Source organism: Lynx canadensis, chromosome D3 (assembly GCF_007474595.2).
Source record: "Lynx canadensis isolate LIC74 chromosome D3, mLynCan4.pri.v2, whole genome shotgun sequence".
NCBI lineage: Eukaryota > Metazoa > Chordata > Mammalia > Carnivora > Felidae > Lynx > Lynx canadensis.
The window spans coordinates 67,415,821-67,435,260 of NC_044314.2; the positions used below are offsets into that span (position 1 = coordinate 67,415,821).

Consider the following 19,440-nt stretch of genomic DNA (forward strand, 5'->3'; position numbering starts at 1 on the left):
TCCAAACCTCAGGGGCCTAGGGTCCTAAGAGCACCCGCTGAAGAGCAGCAGGTGTTGGGACAGCGCAGGATATTCAGGGTGAAGTTCACTCTCCCCGGCCTGCAGGATCAGGCCCCCTGCCCCCCTGGAGCTATCTCAACCTGCCTCCGAGTCTTTTAATGGCTCGCCAGCTCCTGCTCATGGCCCCTTTCCGTTCGGAACTCCCTTCCCCGTCTGGTTTCCCAGGCTAACTTACCCTCGTCCCCGAGGACTCTGTCTCTTCCTGGGAGCTCTCCTGGATGGTCCAGACTGGGGTCGGTCCCCTCCCTGACGCTACTCACCTCGCCCGAAACGGAGCTTGGCACTATGTGCCAGATAAATATTTGTTGAATGAATGAGTGGATGGATGGCTGGACGGACGGATGCTGGACCCTGGCAAATCGCCGTCCCCCTTCCCTTGTTTTCTTCCCAGGGCCACTGAGATTTGCCTCTGTCTGCCTTCCCCCAGGGCTCGACTGACCACACCGGTGAACCCGGCGTGCCCCCGGTCCTGGCAGCTGGACGGCTGATGCATGCAAAGTGGACATCCCCTCGCCCAGCCGCCTGACCACCCTGGCGCGGCCGAATCCAAAAGCTAATGACATTATTGTGCAGAGACACAATGTCTGTGGGCATTTGCTGACCCGGGCTTTGGTGTGGGCTTAACCCAGCATTCTCATCCTGCTTTCTGTGGGGACGCAGCGATCACCCGTCTCGGCACCGGCACTCCTGGGGAAGGTATAAATGCCACCTCCCGCCGGCTAGGCTTCACGGGAGCTCTCGGAGGCTGGCGTCACTGGTAAGAATGCCTCTCTCGCTTGCCTTGCCTTTTTCTCTCATCCTTATCCCCTGTTGGAAAGTGTGGGAGACCTGGGTTCCAATCCAGGTGCCACCCCCTTTCTGACAAGGGGACCTTGGGCAAAGACTTCACTGCTGTAAGCCTCAGCCTTCTTTTCTGTTAAATGGGGAGAGGGGTCGTCAAACCTCCTTTGTCAGAGGTGACACAGGCGCCTGGTCCGGCACGGTGCCTGGCACACAGGCTCCTCTATTAATGTCAACCAGTCCATCAGCGTCCTTGCGTCGCTAGTGACTGGAGGGGGGGGGAGAATCTGAGGGTTTGTTAGTGGAAGGAATCAAACCAGCGAAGGCCCAGCATCGTTTCGAAGGCGGTGAGCCAGTGCTCCCCAAATCCGCAGACATTCCCGGGCACCTGCTACGTGTCCAGCCTTGGGGAGCGCTTAGTGGCCAGGAAGCAGCTGGGGATCTCTGAGAGCGTCCAGCGACAGGTGATTCCAAAGCCACTAAAGCTTGGTGGAAATGACCCTCATGATGCCATAACTGCTCCCATTTACAGAACATCAGCTGTATCCCGGACCCACTGCCCAGGGGTCAAGTCGTCACAACCTGTTCACAGATATCGTCGGGCGCCATGACTGTCCCCACTTTGCAGAACAGGAAATTGAGGCCCACATTGGCAGCACCCGAGTTGACCTGATTGAGCTTAACCTTTAGTGCGAGGCGGTCAACGACTGGGGGCTGCATGGCGGGGCCTCTGGCCGTGTGACAGGTGCACAGGGCTGGTTACTTAGGAGAACAGAGCGGGCTTGGCCCCCAAGCTGCTTATTTGCAGTTCTTCTCTGTGGGGGACGTCCTGGCCTGGGCTCGAGTGTGGAAGGGGCTTCTGGAAGCCGGGCGTCTTCTCTGGAGAAGGAGTTCAGGTGTCTCCTGTTCACTGGAAACATGCAGGCTGGGGTCACTGCTCCTCCTGCGGGAAAGGGGATGAGAGTGCCAACTTTCCAGATGTTCTGGAAAATGTTTTCTGACATTCTCACCAGGGAAGAAATCTTCCCTGCTGCTGCCTATCACAGTGCCTGAGTTTCTACCATTATGCTCATTTCTCGCCTTCTCGTAGCATGAGTCCATCACAGATATGGGCGCTCATGGGGAGTGCGGGAAGGTCAGCAGCAGAGGAGCATTCTGGGTACTGGGTGCCCGGGGGGAGGGGGTCTTGAGGACGAAGTCGGGGTGAGGGCCTGGGGTTACCGGAGACTTTGTGAGTGGGGTTTGTGGCCCGCACTTTGCTTTTGATCGGGAAATTTCTGCACAATATGGATGGGGCTGCATTCTGCGTGGCTCCCTTTGTCCGGAGCTGAATGACTGGGACCCACCTGGGGCCCCACTTGAAGCCCCAGTTTATCACCGCTTTCTTAGCAGACCTCGATTTCCCCTCCGGAGCAGTCCTGGGCACCAAGAAATGAAGCTAAGGATGGGAAGTCAGACAGCCACTTGTGGGCCCTGCTGCTCTGGGACATCCTGAGACAGGGATACCAGAAGGCTCGAGGGCCGGAGTGGAGGGGCCCCGAGGCACCCAGGGGAGAAAGCAGAGGACCCAGAGAGGTCCTCACTGCCGCTTCCCACATATCTTCCAGGTCTTTCCTGCACAGGACCACCCACCATGGCCTCAGACCACCAGACCCAAGCGGGCAAGCCACAGCCCCTCAACCCCAAGGTGGGTACGATGCGGGGGAGGGTGGGGGGGGCACGCAGAACTCCTCCTCCAGACTCAGTTTCCCTTCTGTAAAGTCCAAGTGGGTGTCTTCCTTCCTGAAGCTCCCGCTCTGAGCCCCTGCCCCTCTCTGGGCTCCAGTCTCCCCCACTTGCACAAGGGGGCAGTGATTCCGCCCCCCTCCGCCCCCGCCCCTGCCCCTGCACCAGCCCACGGCCGGCCAGGATTCCTGACACCAGCTTCCAGCTCTGGAGACTTACGTTTCTCTGCCTCACCCCATACCCCATACCCCATTGACCACAGGGGCTCCCCAGAGCTGGGGCGGACCCACAGTCCCGTGCAAGAGGGGGCTTGTGAACTGAAGGTGAGGTGGGATTCCTGACCTGCTGTGTGACTCGGGCCAGTCACTTGACCTCTCTGAGCCTCAGTTCCCACCTTTGTAAATTGGGGAGAATCGGAATCACGGTGCAAGGTGGGTGTGAAGAGGCAAAGGACACCAGCTTGGCCTGGCCTGCGGTGTCCAGCTAAGACCAGCTATCACTGCCTGCTTTGCCCCCTCATCCTTCTCGCCCTCCTAGGGTCCAATGAGGGGGGACTCATCATACCCAGTCTGCACCCAAACCTCTACCAGCCACCATTCCCCTGACTGCCTCTGCCAGGCTCCCTCCCATGGTCCCCTGCTTCAGGGACCCTGGGCAAGGGGTCCACCCGGGCACTGCCCTTTTGTCTGACATGTGGCCTCTCCGGCCAGGGAAGCTTGAGTTCAGAGAGTCGGGATGAATGAGGAAAGGAGGTGTTAGCTGAGGCGGTCAGGGAGGCCTCTCTGAGGAGGCGACATGGGAGGGGAGACCCGGGTCACCGGCCACGTGAGTCGGGGTGGGGGTCAGGGAGAACATTCCAGGCAGAGGACACAGCGAGCGCAAAGGCCCAGAGGTGAGACCGAGCTGCATGAGTCTGAGGAGGAGCACGAAGGCCTGTGCAAGGTGTTTAGAGCTGCGCTGGCCCACAGGCGTAGAAATCGAGTCCCCATGCCGTTTAGCATTTCCCATAGCCACGGTAAGAAGGTACAAAGGAGCCAGGGAAATTAGTTTGCGTATTCTATTTTATTAAACCCAATAGGCCCTAACGTATAATCAATAGAAAAATTATGAGAAAGCCCTTTGGCACTCTTTCTTGACTATCCTAAACCTTCAAAATCTGATGTGTCACCTTCTGTGACAGTGCGTCTTCATTGGGACGGCCTGAGTGCGTCCCTCAGACTTAGGTGGCCAATGAATGGCTGCAGCACTGGCCTGCACACATTTATTTATTTATTTATAATGTTTATTTTTGAGTGAGAGAGTGCGTGAGCAGGGGAGGGGCAGGAAGAGAGAGAGACAGAGAGAGAGAGAGACAGAGACAGAGACAGGATCCCCGATGCGGGGCTCGAACTCATGAACCGCGAGATCATGATGTGAGCCGAAGTCGAACGTTTCACCGACGGTGAGCCACCCCGGCGCCCCCGGACAGCGCGCATTTAAAGGATTAGATATCGCGTAAAATGTCAGCATCCGTGTGTGGATACATAGCAAGAACGGTCACGGTGACAATACTGAGCTTCCGGGCCGTCTGGGGCCGTTCGAATACACGGAGAGGCTGACCTCCCTGGTCCTCCTCCTTGTCTCCCAGGCCAGGGTGATGATACGTTGGCTCCCAATGTCCCTGTTCCTGTTTCTTCTCGGTAACCCTGCAGAGTGCTCAGCCTCTCCCATTTACAGACGGGCCAGCTGAGGCGCAAAGCAACCCAGTTGCTTGCTGGGGTTGCCCAGCTGGATACGCAACAGGGATGACATCAGAGTCCGTGTCTCCTGACCCTTCCGTGGTCGAGTCAGTGACCATAAAGGCTGAACTGAGCCCATGGAATTTGTCTCTGAGCCCCGCCGGGCCTCCCTGCCCTGCCTTTATCTCGCTAATCCCCGGCCTGGGAGAGAGGGACGTGTTTACACAGCCAGTGCTGACCATGTAGATTGTGCAGCTGCCCTTCCCAGGAGCCCGCTGCCCTGAGCCCGCCTCTCCACCCGGGGCGGGGTGGGGGCCGCTCCCTGGGGACGTGTGGCTGCAAACGCGCTCCGGAATCGTGCAAGGTGGCAGCTGCGAGGCCGTGGTGGGGTGGGGGGGGGGGCGCCTTCATCTTGCAGAGATTGTGCCTCCCTCATGGGGAGCCTGCTGGCCCCCTTCCCTGGGCTGATGAGAGCCCCCTTAAGGAGGGAAGGCCCCCTAAGAAGTGTCCCGGGGGAGGAGACCTGCAGAGCCCGTGGGGGCTTAAAGAAAAGGCACAGGTATGCGGGGTCTTAGGGGCCAAACGGGGTCAGGTGTGTTGGTGGTGCCGGCCCGCCTCTAGCAGGAGCAGGAGACAGCCCTTCCTCTCCTGGGAGCTCGTTAGGGATGCAGAATCTGGGGCCTCACCCCCAAGACGTGCTGCCCCGGAAACCGCATTTTGTCAAGGTCCCAGGTGCCTTGTGTGCACGTTGGCTCGCAAAGCGCTGCCCTTAACGGAAACGGCACCAGACAAACTTGGACTCCAGTTTCCACCCTGCCACTTGCCCGCCTGGGATCCGCAGGTTGTCCCTTCGTTCTCAGGGTTCTGCCTCCCCCCACACAGAGCAGATACTGCGAGCTCACCGTTGTGCTTCTCTGAGCCCTTCCAGCAACCCCGTGAGGTAGGCGCTGTCACTTCCCATTTTACAGATGGGGCAGCCGAGGCTCAGCGAGGTGAAATAGGGGCTCAGGAAGGTCTCACAGCTGGCAGGTGCCAGGACTGTCTGGCTTTCGCGTTGGGTCTGTGACTCCCGAAAGTGGAGCCCGTCAGGATCCCTCCAGGCTCCCTGAGCCCCCTCCCCGCCCCCAATGCCCTGCTTCGGTCCTCCGCATCGTGACGGGTCCCACCCTCTCCTCCTGTCACAGATCATCATCTTTGAGCAAGAGAACTTCCAGGGCCACTCGCACGAGCTCAGTGGGCCCTGCCCCAACCTGAAGGAGACCGGCGTGGAGAAGGCAGGCTCCGTCCTGGTGCAGGCTGGACCGTACGTACCTGGGTGGGGTGCGGGAGGGGGGCTCGCCCGGTGGGAGCTGCCAGGGTGAGGCATATGGAGCTGGGGGGACCTGCCCTCCCCCCACTGTCCTCTTAGACCCTGAAATTTGGGGCAGCCTATGGAGAGAGTTTGTGCTTTGGGGTCACAGAGAACTGGATTCAAATCCCAGCTCGATCACTTTCAGGCTGTGTGACCTTGGACCAAGAACTTCCCTCTCTGAGCCTTGGCTTCCTCCTCCGTAGGATAAGAGGAACCACGCTGAGGGGGAAGGAAAAGAACTCATAGGCAAATCCTGACACGGAGGCCAGGCACCTCCTCGAGGTGGGGAGATAAACACAGTCTCTCTCATGGGCACAGCTGCCCGTCTGTGGCTCCCGGAGCATCTGCACTCTCCTGGGCGGTTTAAAGCTAGATGTCCCAGCTCTGCTTTCACCGTGCCCTTCCCAAATTCTGGCCACGCTGGATGTCAGCAGATTCACCGGCACACTTGGGGGCCGGCAGCCTTGGGTCCCTGACCCTGGAGAGGAGGGCTGGTAGGATCTGATTCTGCCCTGCTCAGGTCACAGAGCTAAACACAGCCTGCAGGGGACTCTCTCGGTGGGTCCTTGACCACTCCTTCTCTGCAAGAGCCTCAGGAATCGGGGGTGGCCACTGGTGACCCAAGAGGTCAGTGATTCTGGAGGGGTTGGGGGTCCTACGTGACCCACACCCCAACTCAGGGTTCTCAGGGGATTCTGCAGAGTTCAACAAATGCTACTCAAGTCAGGGTCTGCCAGGAGAATGGCCCTGCCCGGTCGCCCTTATCCAACACGCTCTGGGCGTCTGTGCGCCCCAGGAGCGCGTCTTCCTGGACGAGGGAGGTTTTGACCATTTAAGCACTGCATCTGATTCTCAGTTGCCCCCCCCCCCTTTTTTTTTTCGCTTTTGGATGGAAGAATTTCTCAAACGGACTTTACACTCCCCTGCTGTCTTTTTCAAAATCTAACTTCTGGTATTTTTATTAATGACCGTTTACTGTTCAAAATTAAGTTCTGGATCGCTGAGGTGATTCTGCTCTTGGACTGGCGGTGTCTGGATTTTGATGGGTGAGCTGGGCAAGTGTGAGCCACCCCCCCCCCCCCACCCAGGGGGCTCGAGAGACTAAGCCAGGGTCCTGCCAGAGGAAGCCTGGGGTGGCTCGACCTCCCCTCTCTCTGTCTCCACTGCAGCTGGGTGGGCTACGAACAAGCCAACTGCAAGGGTGAGCAGTTTGTGTTCGAGAAGGGCGAGTACCCCCGCTGGGACTCATGGACCAGCAGTCGGAGGACGGACTCCCTCAGCTCCCTGAGGCCCATCAAAGTGGTGAGCCTCCCGTCACTTCCTGCTTCTTCTCTCTGCTGCTTGTGGCCAGGGCTTTAGGGACCAGGAGGGGGCCCTTGCCTCCAGCATCGTGACCCTTCTAATGCGCAGGGTGCGCTTCCTGGCTGTGTGACCTGCTAGAAGCCGTTCGCCTCCCTGGGCCTCAGTTTTCCCATCTGTAAAATGGGGATATTTGACTCTGCGGCCCTGAGATTCCCACATGCCCAGCCTGAGAGTTGCCACATTGCACAACCCCAGGGGGCTCCATCCACAAGACCTCAAAATGCTCCGGCGGGGGTGCCGCTCACATTCTATTCTGTACAGACGGTGCTTTCCGGGGTTGGGAACGCATCACAGAGCAATTGCGCAATAAACAGTAGCCATCGTAAACATGAAAAGAAATCCTGGGATTGGTGTGGAGGAAAAGGCAGTTCAGCTCCTGTTTGTAACTCGTGCCGGTGGGGCGTTCTGGTGCATTTCTGAACCTGATTCTTTACGAGAATGTGAGCTCTTAGGGAGGACAGCGGGCCCAGCAATGCTCAGTTACACTCCCAAGCCTCCCCAGCACAGTCTAGTTCCCCCCAGAGCTTGATGGAAGGTAGGAGAGCATTGCATCCCATGGACCCGGGTTCCTACCTTGGCTCTGGTGCTCCCAGCTGTGTGACCTTGGGCAAGCTGCTTTACCTCTCTGAGCCCCGGGTTTTCTCATCTGCCAGAGAGCATAAGAGTATTTAAAGGATTAAAGGGGATGACTAAGGAAAATGTCACAGGAACAGGAAGATGGGAAGAGATGTGGCGACGAAGGAAAGCCAAAACATGTCAAGTGCCTTTTCGGGGCACCACCAGCCTGTGTCCCTGTATGTGTCGATTGTGGCTGTCTTTTTTTTTTTTTTTTTTTTTTTTTTTTTTTTTTTTAAGCAGGCTGAGGCTATAGGGGGGGAACATGACCTATCAGAATTGAATGTGCCTTGAAGTGTCGACTCCAGAGTGTCGCGTGCAGATAGCCTGTGGGACCTCAACAAACGGCCGCTGTTTACCTGCAGTTACAATTGCACTCGGGTGGCAGGGGTACTGGGCAGAGGGCTGTAGATGGAGTGTGCTAATCCCAACACCGCAGCACGCGGATGGGGCCGGAAGGCCCTCCCTCGCTCCCCCGCCCGCGCTCACTCTCCCTGCTCCCTGTCAACAGGACAGCCAAGAGCACAAGATCATCCTCTATGAAAACCCCAACTTCACGGGGAAGAAGATGGAAATCATAGACGATGATGTGCCCAGCTTCCACGCCCACGGCTACCAGGAGAAGGTGTCGTCGGTGCGCGTGCAGAGTGGCACGTGAGTGCAGACCCAGCCCTGCTCACCCCGCCCGGGAGCCCAGACCCCGGGGTCCTGAGTCCCGCTCTGCCCCGAACCCTGCTGATCTTGCACACTCGCGACCTCAGTCTTCCCGCTGGAAAATGGGCGTGGAGATCGCGAGCTTGCGTGTGGCTTTCAGCCCTTGCCACCCCCTCCAGATCTGCCTCTTGGGCAATACCCTACCTGGGGGGTGGGGGGGGGAGAGAAAGCTTGGCCTTAACCTCAGTCCCCAGGAGCAGGACCGTAAATGGTGGTGGGGGTATAGGAGAGGTCGGGATGAGTTGCGCGGTCTTAACAGGGCTACGGGGGGAGAAAGCCCAGCCCGTGCCGGCAAAATTAAACCCTCTGGGGGTTCACAGAGGGGCTACAGGCAGTGGGGTGCTGCAGGTGGTTGGTTCCAGCTTGCAAGAGCCGACTCTGAAGGTTTCAGAATATCTGTGAGCTGGTTGCTGAATCATCGGTGGCTCGAAACCAGCCGGGGTGGGAGTATTGACACCACAGACATTGGAAAGTGAGACACGCCAAGACCTTTTTCTACCCCCTCCCCCCTCAAGAGAGCTGGTTTGACCCAACACCGACTGGCTTTTCTGGGGTTCGTCAACCTCCGAAAATAGTGTGCAACGGCTCTGCGTTCATAGTCCTTTTCGTTTGTGTGTTCACTCGTTACTCAAGTGCTGGAGACCTGCCACGTGCCAGGCGTCGCGTTAAGTGCTCCGTGTGTCGGAGCAGCTTCAAGAGACCTGGCTTTTTCTTTGTGTAGCTAACAGTCTAGCTGGGGTCAACGGTTAACAATTTAAGAATCCACACAGATCTGGGCTCCTTCCTTGAGGAAGGGACTGTTGAGCTCAGATCCCAAGAAAGAGTAGGAAGTGCGGTGTGAAGAGAGGAAGGACATTCCAGATAGAGAAGGGCATGTGCAAAGGCCCTGGGGTTGGAGGAGCCTGGTGAGTTGGAGGGACTCTCCAAAGGTTAAAGTGATGTGTGCGCAGAGATATAGTGCACAAGACCACGAGGGAGAACTGCAGGTATACGTAAGGGTTGGCCTGGCAGGTCCTTGTAGGCCAGGGCTTTGTGACATTTTGTGTGTGGGGCGGGGGGAGGGGGAGAAACTGTAACTTTCATTAGGTGCTCAAAAGAGTGGAGGATCCCCCCTAAACGGTGCTGACTTCAAATGATGAAGGGATAATGGAGGGGCCCTGGGACCTAGCCTCCTCTCTCGTTTGGCCTTGCAGCCAGGCATGGGGTTGGGATGAGGGTGGACAGAGACAGTTAAGAGACCTGCGTTCTTGTAGGCTGAAGTGGGCTTGAGGTCACCTTTCCCTAGTAGCAGGCCTTCAGCCAAAAGTTGCTTTAGGAGATAGTGATCTCCCCACCAAGAGAAGGAAGCAAGCAGAGGCCGGAGGCCGGAGGCCGGAAGGGTGGCGTTCCTGCTCGACAATCAGGAAGTGTGAAATGAACGGGAAACCCACCCTTCCTCACGGCCTAAGGCTGCTCTCCTTCTCTCTCTCTTCCTCTGCTTCCCCTCCGCCCCGCAGGTGGGTCGGCTACCAGTACCCTGGCTACCGCGGGCTGCAGTACCTGCTGGAGAAGGGAGACTACAAGGACAGCGGTGACTTTGGGGCTCCCCACCCCCAGGTGCAGTCCGTGCGCCGCATCCGCGACATGCAGTGGCACCAACGGGGCGCCTTCCACCCCTCCAACTAGTGCCCCCCTGTTGCTCCTTCCCAGGGGCTAGGTCTGCTGCCCAGAATCCCCCCGCACCCCCTGGCGAGTGAATAAAGTGTGACTTGCAATTTGTGCGTTGCATTGCCTTTCGTCTCCAGCGGGAGCTGGGTGCTGCGGGCGGGCGGGCGTGCCTGTGTGCGTGAGAGAGCGAGAGACCCCGAGACCGAGAGAACCAGAAAATGTCTGGGCTGGGGCACGACAGCAGAGCCTTCGCCGAGACTCACAACTCTGCAGCTACTTCGCTGTGTGGTCTTGGGCCTGTTGTCCAAACCCTCTGAACCTCTGCTTCTTCGCCTGGTTCGCCACCACCTTTGCCGCGTGAGCGGCTGGCTCGGCTGACCTCCTGGCTCCCTCCCACGTGGCTGCTGAGTTCCCTCAAGGTCGGGGTGCAGGTGAAGGTGGCTCCAGGTCTTAAAGGTGCATCCACTGCCGGCCATCTCCCCATTAGCGTGTTATCCCCCTTGAGCCTGGCCCTTTTCTTCCATCCGCCAGATGAGGGACCCACAACCCAGCAATCCCTCCCGGTCCCGGAGAGAGGTCGTAATTACCTGTTTGTGCGTTTGTGTGCTCATTTGTCCCTCTGTTCGCTATTTGGATGGTTCGGTCTGGATTCTAACGGCTGTTCTGGAGCCCCGGCCAGTGACGGGGGCTCAGACACGTCACTCTACCTCTCAGCCCCTCCATGTGTCTACCTGGAAAGAATGGGGGAAGAAACAGTGCCTCCCTCACTGGGTCCAGTGAGGATGAAATGAGCTAACCCAGGCCCTCTCTGTATAAACGGGGATCATTTGCTGGCTGCCTGCAGTGCAAATGTCTGTTCCCAGGGCACAGATTCTCTTCACTTTGTATTTGGTCTCTTTTGTTTTAGTGTTTATATTTTTGAGAGAGAGAGAGAGACAGAGCACGAGCAGGGGAGGGGCAGAGAGAGGGAGACACAGAATCTGAAACAGGCTCCAGGCTCTGACTGTGAGCACAGAGCCCGACACGGGGCTCGAACTCACAGACCGCGAGATCATGACCTGAGCCGACGTCGGAAACTTAACCGACTGAGCCCCAGGCGCCCCTATTTGGTCTCTTTCGACGTAAGTGGTTTTAAATTTTGATGTAGCACAACATCCGTCTGTTCCTTTACGGTTTGTACATTCTACGTTTTCTTTAAGAAATTCTTTCTCACCCCAGGTCACAAATATATTTCCCAAGATATATTTTTTTTTCCTAAAAGTGTTCAAGTTGTGCTTTTCACATGGAAGTTCTCGATCCTTCTGGAGCCGATTTTTGTGTATGGCGTGTGGTAGGGATCTCATTTCTTTCTGGATCTCCCTTTTGTCCTGGAATCATTTTTGTTAAGAAGTCCATTTTCCCCACAGTGGAGCAAATACTACCTTGTCACATATTTGATTGGCATGTGTGTATGGAGTCTATTGATGGGACCTCCCCTTTCTTTCTTTCTTTCTTTTTTCTTTCTTTCTTTTCTTCCTTTTCCTTGTCTTCTTTCTTTCTCCCTTCCTTCCTTCCTTCCTTCCTTCCTTTTCCTTCTTTTCTTTCTTTCTCTCTCTCTCTTTCTTCTTTCCTTTCTTTCCCTTCTTTTCTTTCTTCCTTCCTTCCTTCCTTCCTTTTCCTTGCTTTCTTTCTTTCTCTGTCTTCCTTCTTCCTTTCTCTCCCTTCTTTTCTTTCTTTCTTTCCTTCTTTCTCCCTTTCTTTCTTTTCCTTGTTTTCTTTCTTTCTTTCCTTCTTTCTTTTCCTTGTTTTCTTTCTTTCCTTCTTTCTTTCCCTTGTTTTCTTTCCTTCTTTTCCTTGTTTTCTTTCCTTCTTTTTCTTTCTTCCTTCCTTTTCCTTTTCTTTCTTTCTTTTCCTTGTTTTCTCTTTCTTTCTTTCTTTCTTTGAGAAGGTGTGGAGGGAGGGAGGGAGAGAGACAGACAGAGAGAGAGGAAAGAGAGAATCTCAAGCAGGTTCTGTGCTGACTCAGGGCTTGATCCCACGAACAATGAGATCATGAACTGAGCCCAAATCAAGAGTTGGACACTCAACCAACTGAACCACCCAAGTGCCCCAATGGGGTCTCTTTTCTCTTCCTTTAGTCAATTTGTATGTTCCTGTAGTTTGACCACATTGTGTCAGTAACTACTGCTTTGTAGTCATACATCTCGGACCATTCTTCTTATTCAGAAATATTAAAAATTTTTTTAATGTTATTTATTTTTGAGAGAGAGAGAGAGAGAGAGAGCGTGTGCATGTGAGCAGGGGAGGGGCATAGAGAGGGAGACACCGAATCTGAAGCAGGCTGCAGGTTCTGAGCCGTCAGCACAGAGCCTGATGTGGGGCTCGAACTCACACACGAGATCATGACCTGAGCCGAAGTTGGATGCTCAGCCGAGCCACCCAGGCGCCTGTTTCAGAAATATTTTAGATATTCTTGCCCTTGTATGCCTCCACGTAAAATCATCCCCTAAAATCTGGAAACATAGAAAACCTTGTTGAGTGAGCTAATGAGTTCCCCTGGAGGTGGGAACTAATCAGTGTTCAGCTAATGTTACTAGTTTCCATTTGCTCATTCATTCTTCAGTCAACCCATTTTCTTGAGTGCCTATTTTCTTCCTGGAACTGGGCAGTGTAGGGGATACAAGGTAAGTAAGACAGAACCCTTGCTCTCAGGAAGCTCCCACTCTGGAGAGATTGTAATAGTCAGGCAATAAAACCACAGGGATTAATATGGGTTGAATTGCCCCCCCCCCCCAAAATTCACGTGTTGATGTCCTAACCCCTCAGGATCTCAGGATGTGACCTTATTTGGAAATATGGCCATTACAGATGTAAGTAGTTAGATTTAGATAAGGTCATGGTTTATATACACAATGGAGTACTATGGGGCAATGAGAAAGAATGAAATCTGTTTTGTAGCTGTACAAAATCTGCTGCTTTTGTAGCAACATGGATGGAAGTGGAGAGTGTTATGCTAAGTGAAATAAGCCATACAGAGAAAGACAGATACCATATGTTTTCACTCTTATGTGGATCCTGAGAAACTAAACAGAAACCCATGGGGGAGGGGAAGAAAAAAAAAAAAAGAGAGGTTAGAGTGGGAGAGAGAGCCAAAGCATAAGAGACTCTTAAAAAATGAGAACAAACTGAGGGCTGATGGGGGGTGGGAGGGAGGGGGGAGTGGGTGATGGGTATTGAAGAGGGCACCTTTTGGGATGAGTACTGGGTGTTGTATGGAAACCAATTTGACAATAAATTTCATATATTGAAAAGAAAAGATTTAGATGAGGTCATTTAAATGAGGTCATAGTGGATAGGGCGGATCCTTAATCCAATACAACGGGTGTCCTTATGAAAAGGGGGAGATTCGACGCCAGAAACACACACGTGCATACATGGAGAACACCGTGTGGAGATGCAGGCAGAAATTGGGGTGATGCTGCAGAAGCCAAGCCACATCCAGACCACCTGGAAACCACCAGAATCTAAGAGAGAAGCATGGAACGGAGCCTCCCTCCCATGCCTCCAGGGGGAGCCAACGCTGCTGACACTTGACCTTGGACTGCCAGCATAAAGAACCGTGGAGAATAAATTTCTGTTGTTTAAACCACTCTGTTTGGGGTACTTTGTGATGGCATCCCTAGGACACTAATAACGGTGATGGCAAGAAGAAAGGGCCAAGGACACCAAGAGAAGGCAGGGGCGCTTCCTGGGGCATTAGACCTCCCAAAGAAGTGGGGAGGTTGAAAGAAGAGTTAGCATTTTGCAGGTGAATCTTGGGGAGAACAATTGTGGCAGAGGGAACAGAGTAGGTGAAGTCAGGGTTGCAAGAAACAGCATGGTGTGTTCCAGTGTTCTGGGTACAGTGGGCACTTCAGGGTGTGGGAACATTGGAGGTTGGCTAGCAGAAAGTCCTGAAAGATTGGACGATGTTGGTGATGGTGATGATGATAATGTGTGTGGTAGGTGGCACCAAAAGGGTTTCCGTTCGTCTGTTCCTACGTGCCAACCGACCTAAACTTAGCGGTAAAACTCCCACAATCATTTGTTTTGCGCACCTGTGTAATTTGGGCAGGACCCAGTGGGAACAGCTCATCTCTGCTCCAAATGGAGTCATCTCGGATGGCTCAAAGGGTGGGGGTGAGTCCCACGGCTGGGCACTGGTGCTGGCTGTTGGCTGGGCCTCAGCTATGACTCTCAGGGCAGACACCTCCCATAAGTGGACACTCCATACAGCTGCCTTGTTTCCCACCCCCACCCCCCCCCACCCCCCAGCAGGTAGCTGGATTCCGGAGCAAGTATTCCGAGAGAAAGCTGGAAGCTTCATGGCATTTGTACAACTTAGCCTCAGAAGTCACACGGCATCACTTCCTCCATACTCTATTGGAAGGGGGGGGGGGTCTCATACGTGGACCCAGGCTGAAGGGAGAAGACAAAGGCCCCACCCGTCAACGAGAGGAAGGTAAATGCATGGGATGAGATCTATTACGGTGGCCAAGAAGACATTAAGAATGGGCTTTGGCAAGGCTGAGCAGGTAGCTGGGATCCACATGACCATGCGTGAGACACTTTCTCAGCCCGTGATCATCCTCCCCAGTGAAAGAACAAGGCTGGGCAAGATGGCCGGTGCGGTCACTCTTCCCCCACATTGCTGCGATTGTGTCTCTATTTTGCTCTTATTTTTCTTTGTGTTCCCCTGCCTCTCTCTCTTTATCTCTTTCTACCTCCTTCTGTCTCTCTCAGGACTCATCTTTATCTTTGCTGGTATCTCTGCCTCCTTCTTGATCTCTCTCCGTCTCTCTGTTTATTTCTATCTCCTTCCTTTCCTATCCCTCCCCTTCATCTGCCTCCCTCCTTCTGTCTCTGTCAACTAAGGACTGTGCTCTGTGGGTCCCTCTCCCCGCCCCCAACACCTCCATGCATAGCTAGACCCACCTTCGCTCAGATCTCCGCAGGGAGGCCCTCCAGGCGCACTCCCGCAACCAGCCACCAGGCGTCAGCAGAGCGTCATCCTCAGGGCTCCTCGCCCGGTGGTTCGCTGTTCGGGCCCTGATTGGAGCCAAGCCCCGTCAGTCACACCGGCTGCCAGAGGTAGGCGGGGCCTCAGAGACTGTCCCGGGACAGAGGGGAAACCAAGGCTCCAGAGAGCGAGGTCTTACCGGGACCTTGATAGAGCAGCGGCAGGCCTTACTGCCCAGTTTCCTTCTGCAGCTCTCTTCCCCAAAGCTTGCTGGAAGGGGAAACAAACTCAGCACCGATTCTTTGCGTGAGAAGGTGCTTCCAAATCACTGTCTCACCCACTGTCACTGGAAGCGACTAGCGAAACTTCGTCCTGCCGCTCAGACATAAGGCTTAGAGTAGCCTTAGAGTATGTCTCGGCCTCAGTTTCCCCTGAGATGGGGGAAATACTAGCGCCCGCTCATAGGGCTGTAGTGAGGATTCAATGAGATGCCATGTGTGAAGTATTTGGGGGCAGTTCCAGCCGCACACCAGGGACTCAGTAAATGAACACGTGTGACAAGGGCTAAGAGGAGGCTGTGCTATCGTGAGGAGGGGTCAGGGAGGACTCCTGGGAGAAGGTTTTTAACCTGGGCTTTGCGGGACGGGTAGGAGTTCGCCAGGTGCGCAAGGGTGGAAGTGCCTTCGCCACATTCACGCACCAATTTGCTCATTCCCCTGCATCTTCTTCCTCCTGCCTCCCTGTTCTTAACCCCCCCACACACACCCCTCCCCGCCTCACTCTTCCTCTCCCTCTGCCGCCTCCTTCCCTCTCCTTCCTCTCCCTTTTTCTTCCTTTCCTCCTATTGCTCTGAATTCCCTTTGCCCCACTTTTTCTTCATTCACCACCTCCCTCTTGCTTTTGCTTTTCCTTTCTTTCCTCTTCCCTTCCTCACTATCCTGCCCCAGGTTCTCAGCCAGGTCCCAGCCCCACCATCCCCCTCCCTGCAGCCTGATGGGGGGAGGAGAAGGGTGGCTGGAGCAGGCGGACTCCCTAGATGTCCGGTGTTCCTTGCATTATTTACAATATAGCAAACGCGTGCAAATAACCTACAATCCCACTGACAGATGAATGAATAAAGAAAACGTGGTAGGTGTGAAATGTTACTCAGCCTTAAGAAGGAAATCTTGCCATTTGTTGCAGGACGGATAAACTCGGAAGATGATTTGCCAAAGGAAATAAACTTGTATTCTTTTTTGAGAACGTGGAGACTCCGTTTAGACAGGCCTCCCTATTAGTAAATCCCCAAGGTATGTCTGGTTGCCCTGCGGGGATGGTTCTCAACATGTGGTCCCCAGAACGGAGCAGCAACATCACCAGGGAACTTGTTAGAAATGCATATTCTCAGACACCATGGTCCAGGGATTTGTGTTTCACTGATGCATCTGGTGTCTGAGAACCGCTGCTTTAAGGTTTTGTGTTTCTGCAAGAGTCTACCTCTCTGCATTGTTTTAAAAATAGGCAGCTGATGTTCATGAACACTTTATGGTTAACCCTGTTACTGCATGAAATTCTTCTTCTTTTTCCATTAAAGAAGACAAATCTGAGTGGATTGCAATCCCCTTTCTCTACATTAATCCAGGAAAGAGGAAAGGCCAGCCAGGTGGGCCACATTGCCATTTCCAAGGCAGAAGTTTCGGTCCCAAATATTGATCTAAATATCGGTCAAATCCTTTTTTTTCCCCCTCAGACACTGAGTAGGTGCTTTATTTTATTTCATTTTATTTAAGTTTATTATTATTATTTCAGTAATCTCTGCATCCGACATGGGGCTCAAACTCACGACTCCAAGATCAAGAATCACATGCCCTTCCAACTGAGCCAGCCACCTGCCCCAAGTAGTGGCTTTATATTTGTGAGGATCACTAACTTGTTCCGTCCTCATAGGGTGTGTCTGCTCCTCGGGCCCGCCCACGGACCCCTCACCTGCTTTGCAGATGTAACTGTCGCTACTCACTGGCCCCACTTCCAACTGGACTGGAAACTTCATAAGGACAGGGAGGGGGTCTGCTCACATCCCCACGCTGCACCCACGAGTGCGTCCGCACAGTCCTTGTTACAGAGCAGGGCGCGCTAGCTGGGCGCGTGTGTGGCGCCCCTGCTCTATCCCTCGGAGGAGCCATCCCTGATGCACTCCTCCTCCAGGTAAATTCTCAAACCCGTGCAATAGGAAGGAAACATTGAAGGGGGCGCCTGGGTGGCTCAGTTGGTGAAGCGTCCGACTTCAGCTCAGGTCATGATCTCCCTGAGTTCAAGCCCTGCGTCGGGGTCTGTGCTGATGGCTCGGAGCCTGGAACCTGCTTGGGATTCTGGGTCTCCCTCTCTCTCTGCCCACCCAGCTCATGCTCTGTCTCTCTCTCTCAAAAATAAACAAACATTAAAAAAATGTGTTTTTTTTTTTTTTTTTAAAAGGAAGGAAACATTGACCTGTTGAAACTGCTCTATGTACTTGATCTCCACGCAGGTGGGTGGGACCAGGGTTGCCTTGATTCAGGTTTCCCCTGAGCCAGGTGCATAATAGCCCCACTATAAATGAATGTACGGATGTATGGGCAAATGCAGGGTTCTCAAGTTCCGTATTTCTTCTTCTTAGTTCCTGTCCTCCCCCCAAGTACACCCACAAATGCCCACCTCACAGTTAGGACGATGGTAGCTGGATGGTTAGATGCGGAGCTGGGTAATTACTTACTTAATGTTAGTGTCCCGTTAGCCCTGAGACACGTCTCGGCTGCTGTTGTATCACACCATTTGGTACCATGGCAGGCTCACTGTGGGCATTTAGGGCTGGCTGGCTGATTTATTCACTCTCTGACCCGTTGACAACCTGTGGGTTGTTCCCACTTTGCAGATGAAACACGGAGGCTTGGAGAGGGGGCAGTGATGTGCCCGAGCCCACACTGGTAAGAAGTAGGAAAGCTGGGGCTTAAAACCAGGGCTCTGTCTGGTGCTCCGTGATCAGCCTCTCTGGAAAGTCAGGGGAGGCCCTTTGAAGCTTTTAGTACTAGAGACGCCGATGGGCGGGGCACCCTGACCCCAGCTTTAAAAATAGTCCTTCCGGTGCCTTCTCCTCCCTGGGGGTCTTTGTTGCTGGCTGGGTGGTGGGGTTGCTGGGTCCCAGTGTCCTGCGGCTGCTGAGACAGGCTCTGTGGGGCGTGCAGGCTGGAAGCCAGGCCACGGTGGGCACGGCAGCATCTTCCTAAAAGCAAAGGTTTGCCCCCGTCACGAGGAGGTAGTTCACTGGTGATGGCCTTGGCATCAGGAAGCTTCGGCCAGACCGCCCCGAAGGAGCTGCCGGCAAGGGGAAGGGTGTGTGATTTCATTGCGTTGGTCTTCTGACTCTCCGTCACCCTGTTGACCTGAATTTCTGTTAAATCCCCTATTCCTCAGCCATCTCTGGACCCAGTGCCATATCCTCTCTTCTTCACACAGTTCCAATAGCCTTCTCAGAAGGATCCTCTCAAATGCAAATCCGGTCATGACACCCTCCTGCTTAAGCCTGCTGTGGCTCCCCATCGCCCTTGGGATAAAGACCCTAATCTCTGACTCACAACACCTTCAAGGACTAATCAACCCCTGCCTCACGTCTCCAGCCTTCTATATACACACACTCGTTCTTTCTATCCTTTGGACTCATCATGAGCCCTCCAGCCACAGGGCCTCCCCAGTCAGCCTAATGAGCCCCCATGTGGTCTTCAGACCTCACGTCAGCGTCTCCCCTGGCTTCACTGGCCAGGCCATTCCTCAGATGACCCACACTCTTCTGCTCTGCTCACCTCTCTCCGAAAGACCTGATCCCATGTGTTGTTTACCATTTCTTTGTCTGGTTCCTTGATTCATTTCCATTCCCTCCTTGACCCAGGTCTCCATGAGGGCAAGAGCCAGGTCTAATTTTGTGTTCCATATACCCAAGAGCCTGCTACATATGTGTGGAGGCCTGATAGATACTTACAAAATGAATGAATGAATGAATGAATGAATGAATAGTCACACCCGAGATCAGGGACCTACCAAGAGGACAATCTCCTTAGAATCAGTCATGTCCAAGCAAAAGGCCATGGAAAATTCGGTCAGTCTAATGACGGTCAGGCGCTAGGATGAAAAACTTGTCTTGCTCTGTTGACTTGTGCCCATCCCACCCCACCCCCCTCCTTCGGAAATGCTTCCTCCTCCTTGAAATGGTGCCCCTCCCCCAGTAGTCCCTTCTGGAGCACAGACCCCGGGATCTGTTACACGGTGAGATGTGACTCCTGACTCTTCATGGCTGTGTGCCTGACGCAACTGAGCCTCAGTGTTCTCATCTGAAAACAGGGCGTATGAGGCTTATTCAGCAGGAGATGTGGCCTCAGAAGCGCGGGGCCCAGAGCCGGGTGCCTCGCTGCTACAAAACAAACCTCACTCCTCTCTTTTAAACTTTCAGTCCTCCTCCTGTCTCGGTGCCACCAGGACGTTTC

The 19,440-nt window shown here is 54.2% G+C and overlaps 1 protein-coding gene across 1 annotated transcript; it reads left to right on the forward strand.

Moving 5' to 3' along the window:
• The first annotated feature begins 2,473 nt into the window (after nt 1–2,473).
• Nucleotides 2,474–9,990, forward strand: CRYBB2 (crystallin beta B2). The gene is made up of 5 exons (XM_030292355.1): nt 2,474–2,527; nt 5,468–5,586; nt 6,804–6,936; nt 8,123–8,265; nt 9,822–9,990. Exons 1-5 carry the CDS (start codon nt 2,474–2,476, stop codon nt 9,988–9,990), a joined length of 618 nt encoding a protein of 205 aa, XP_030148215.1.
• Nucleotides 9,991–19,440: the final 9,450 nt, after the last annotated feature.

Excerpts from the sequence above, each read along its gene's own strand:
- CRYBB2 (XM_030292355.1), top strand. The coding sequence starts at position 2,474 with ATGGCCTCAGACCACCAGACCCAAGCGGGCAAGCCACAGCCCCTCAAC. Across the intron at positions 2,528-5,467 it reads CACAGCCCCTCAACCCCAAG|ATCATCATCTTTGAGCAAGA; the intron begins GTGGGTACGATG and ends CTCCTGTCACAG. Across the intron at positions 8,266-9,821 it reads GTGCGCGTGCAGAGTGGCAC|GTGGGTCGGCTACCAGTACC; the intron begins GTGAGTGCAGAC and ends TCCGCCCCGCAG.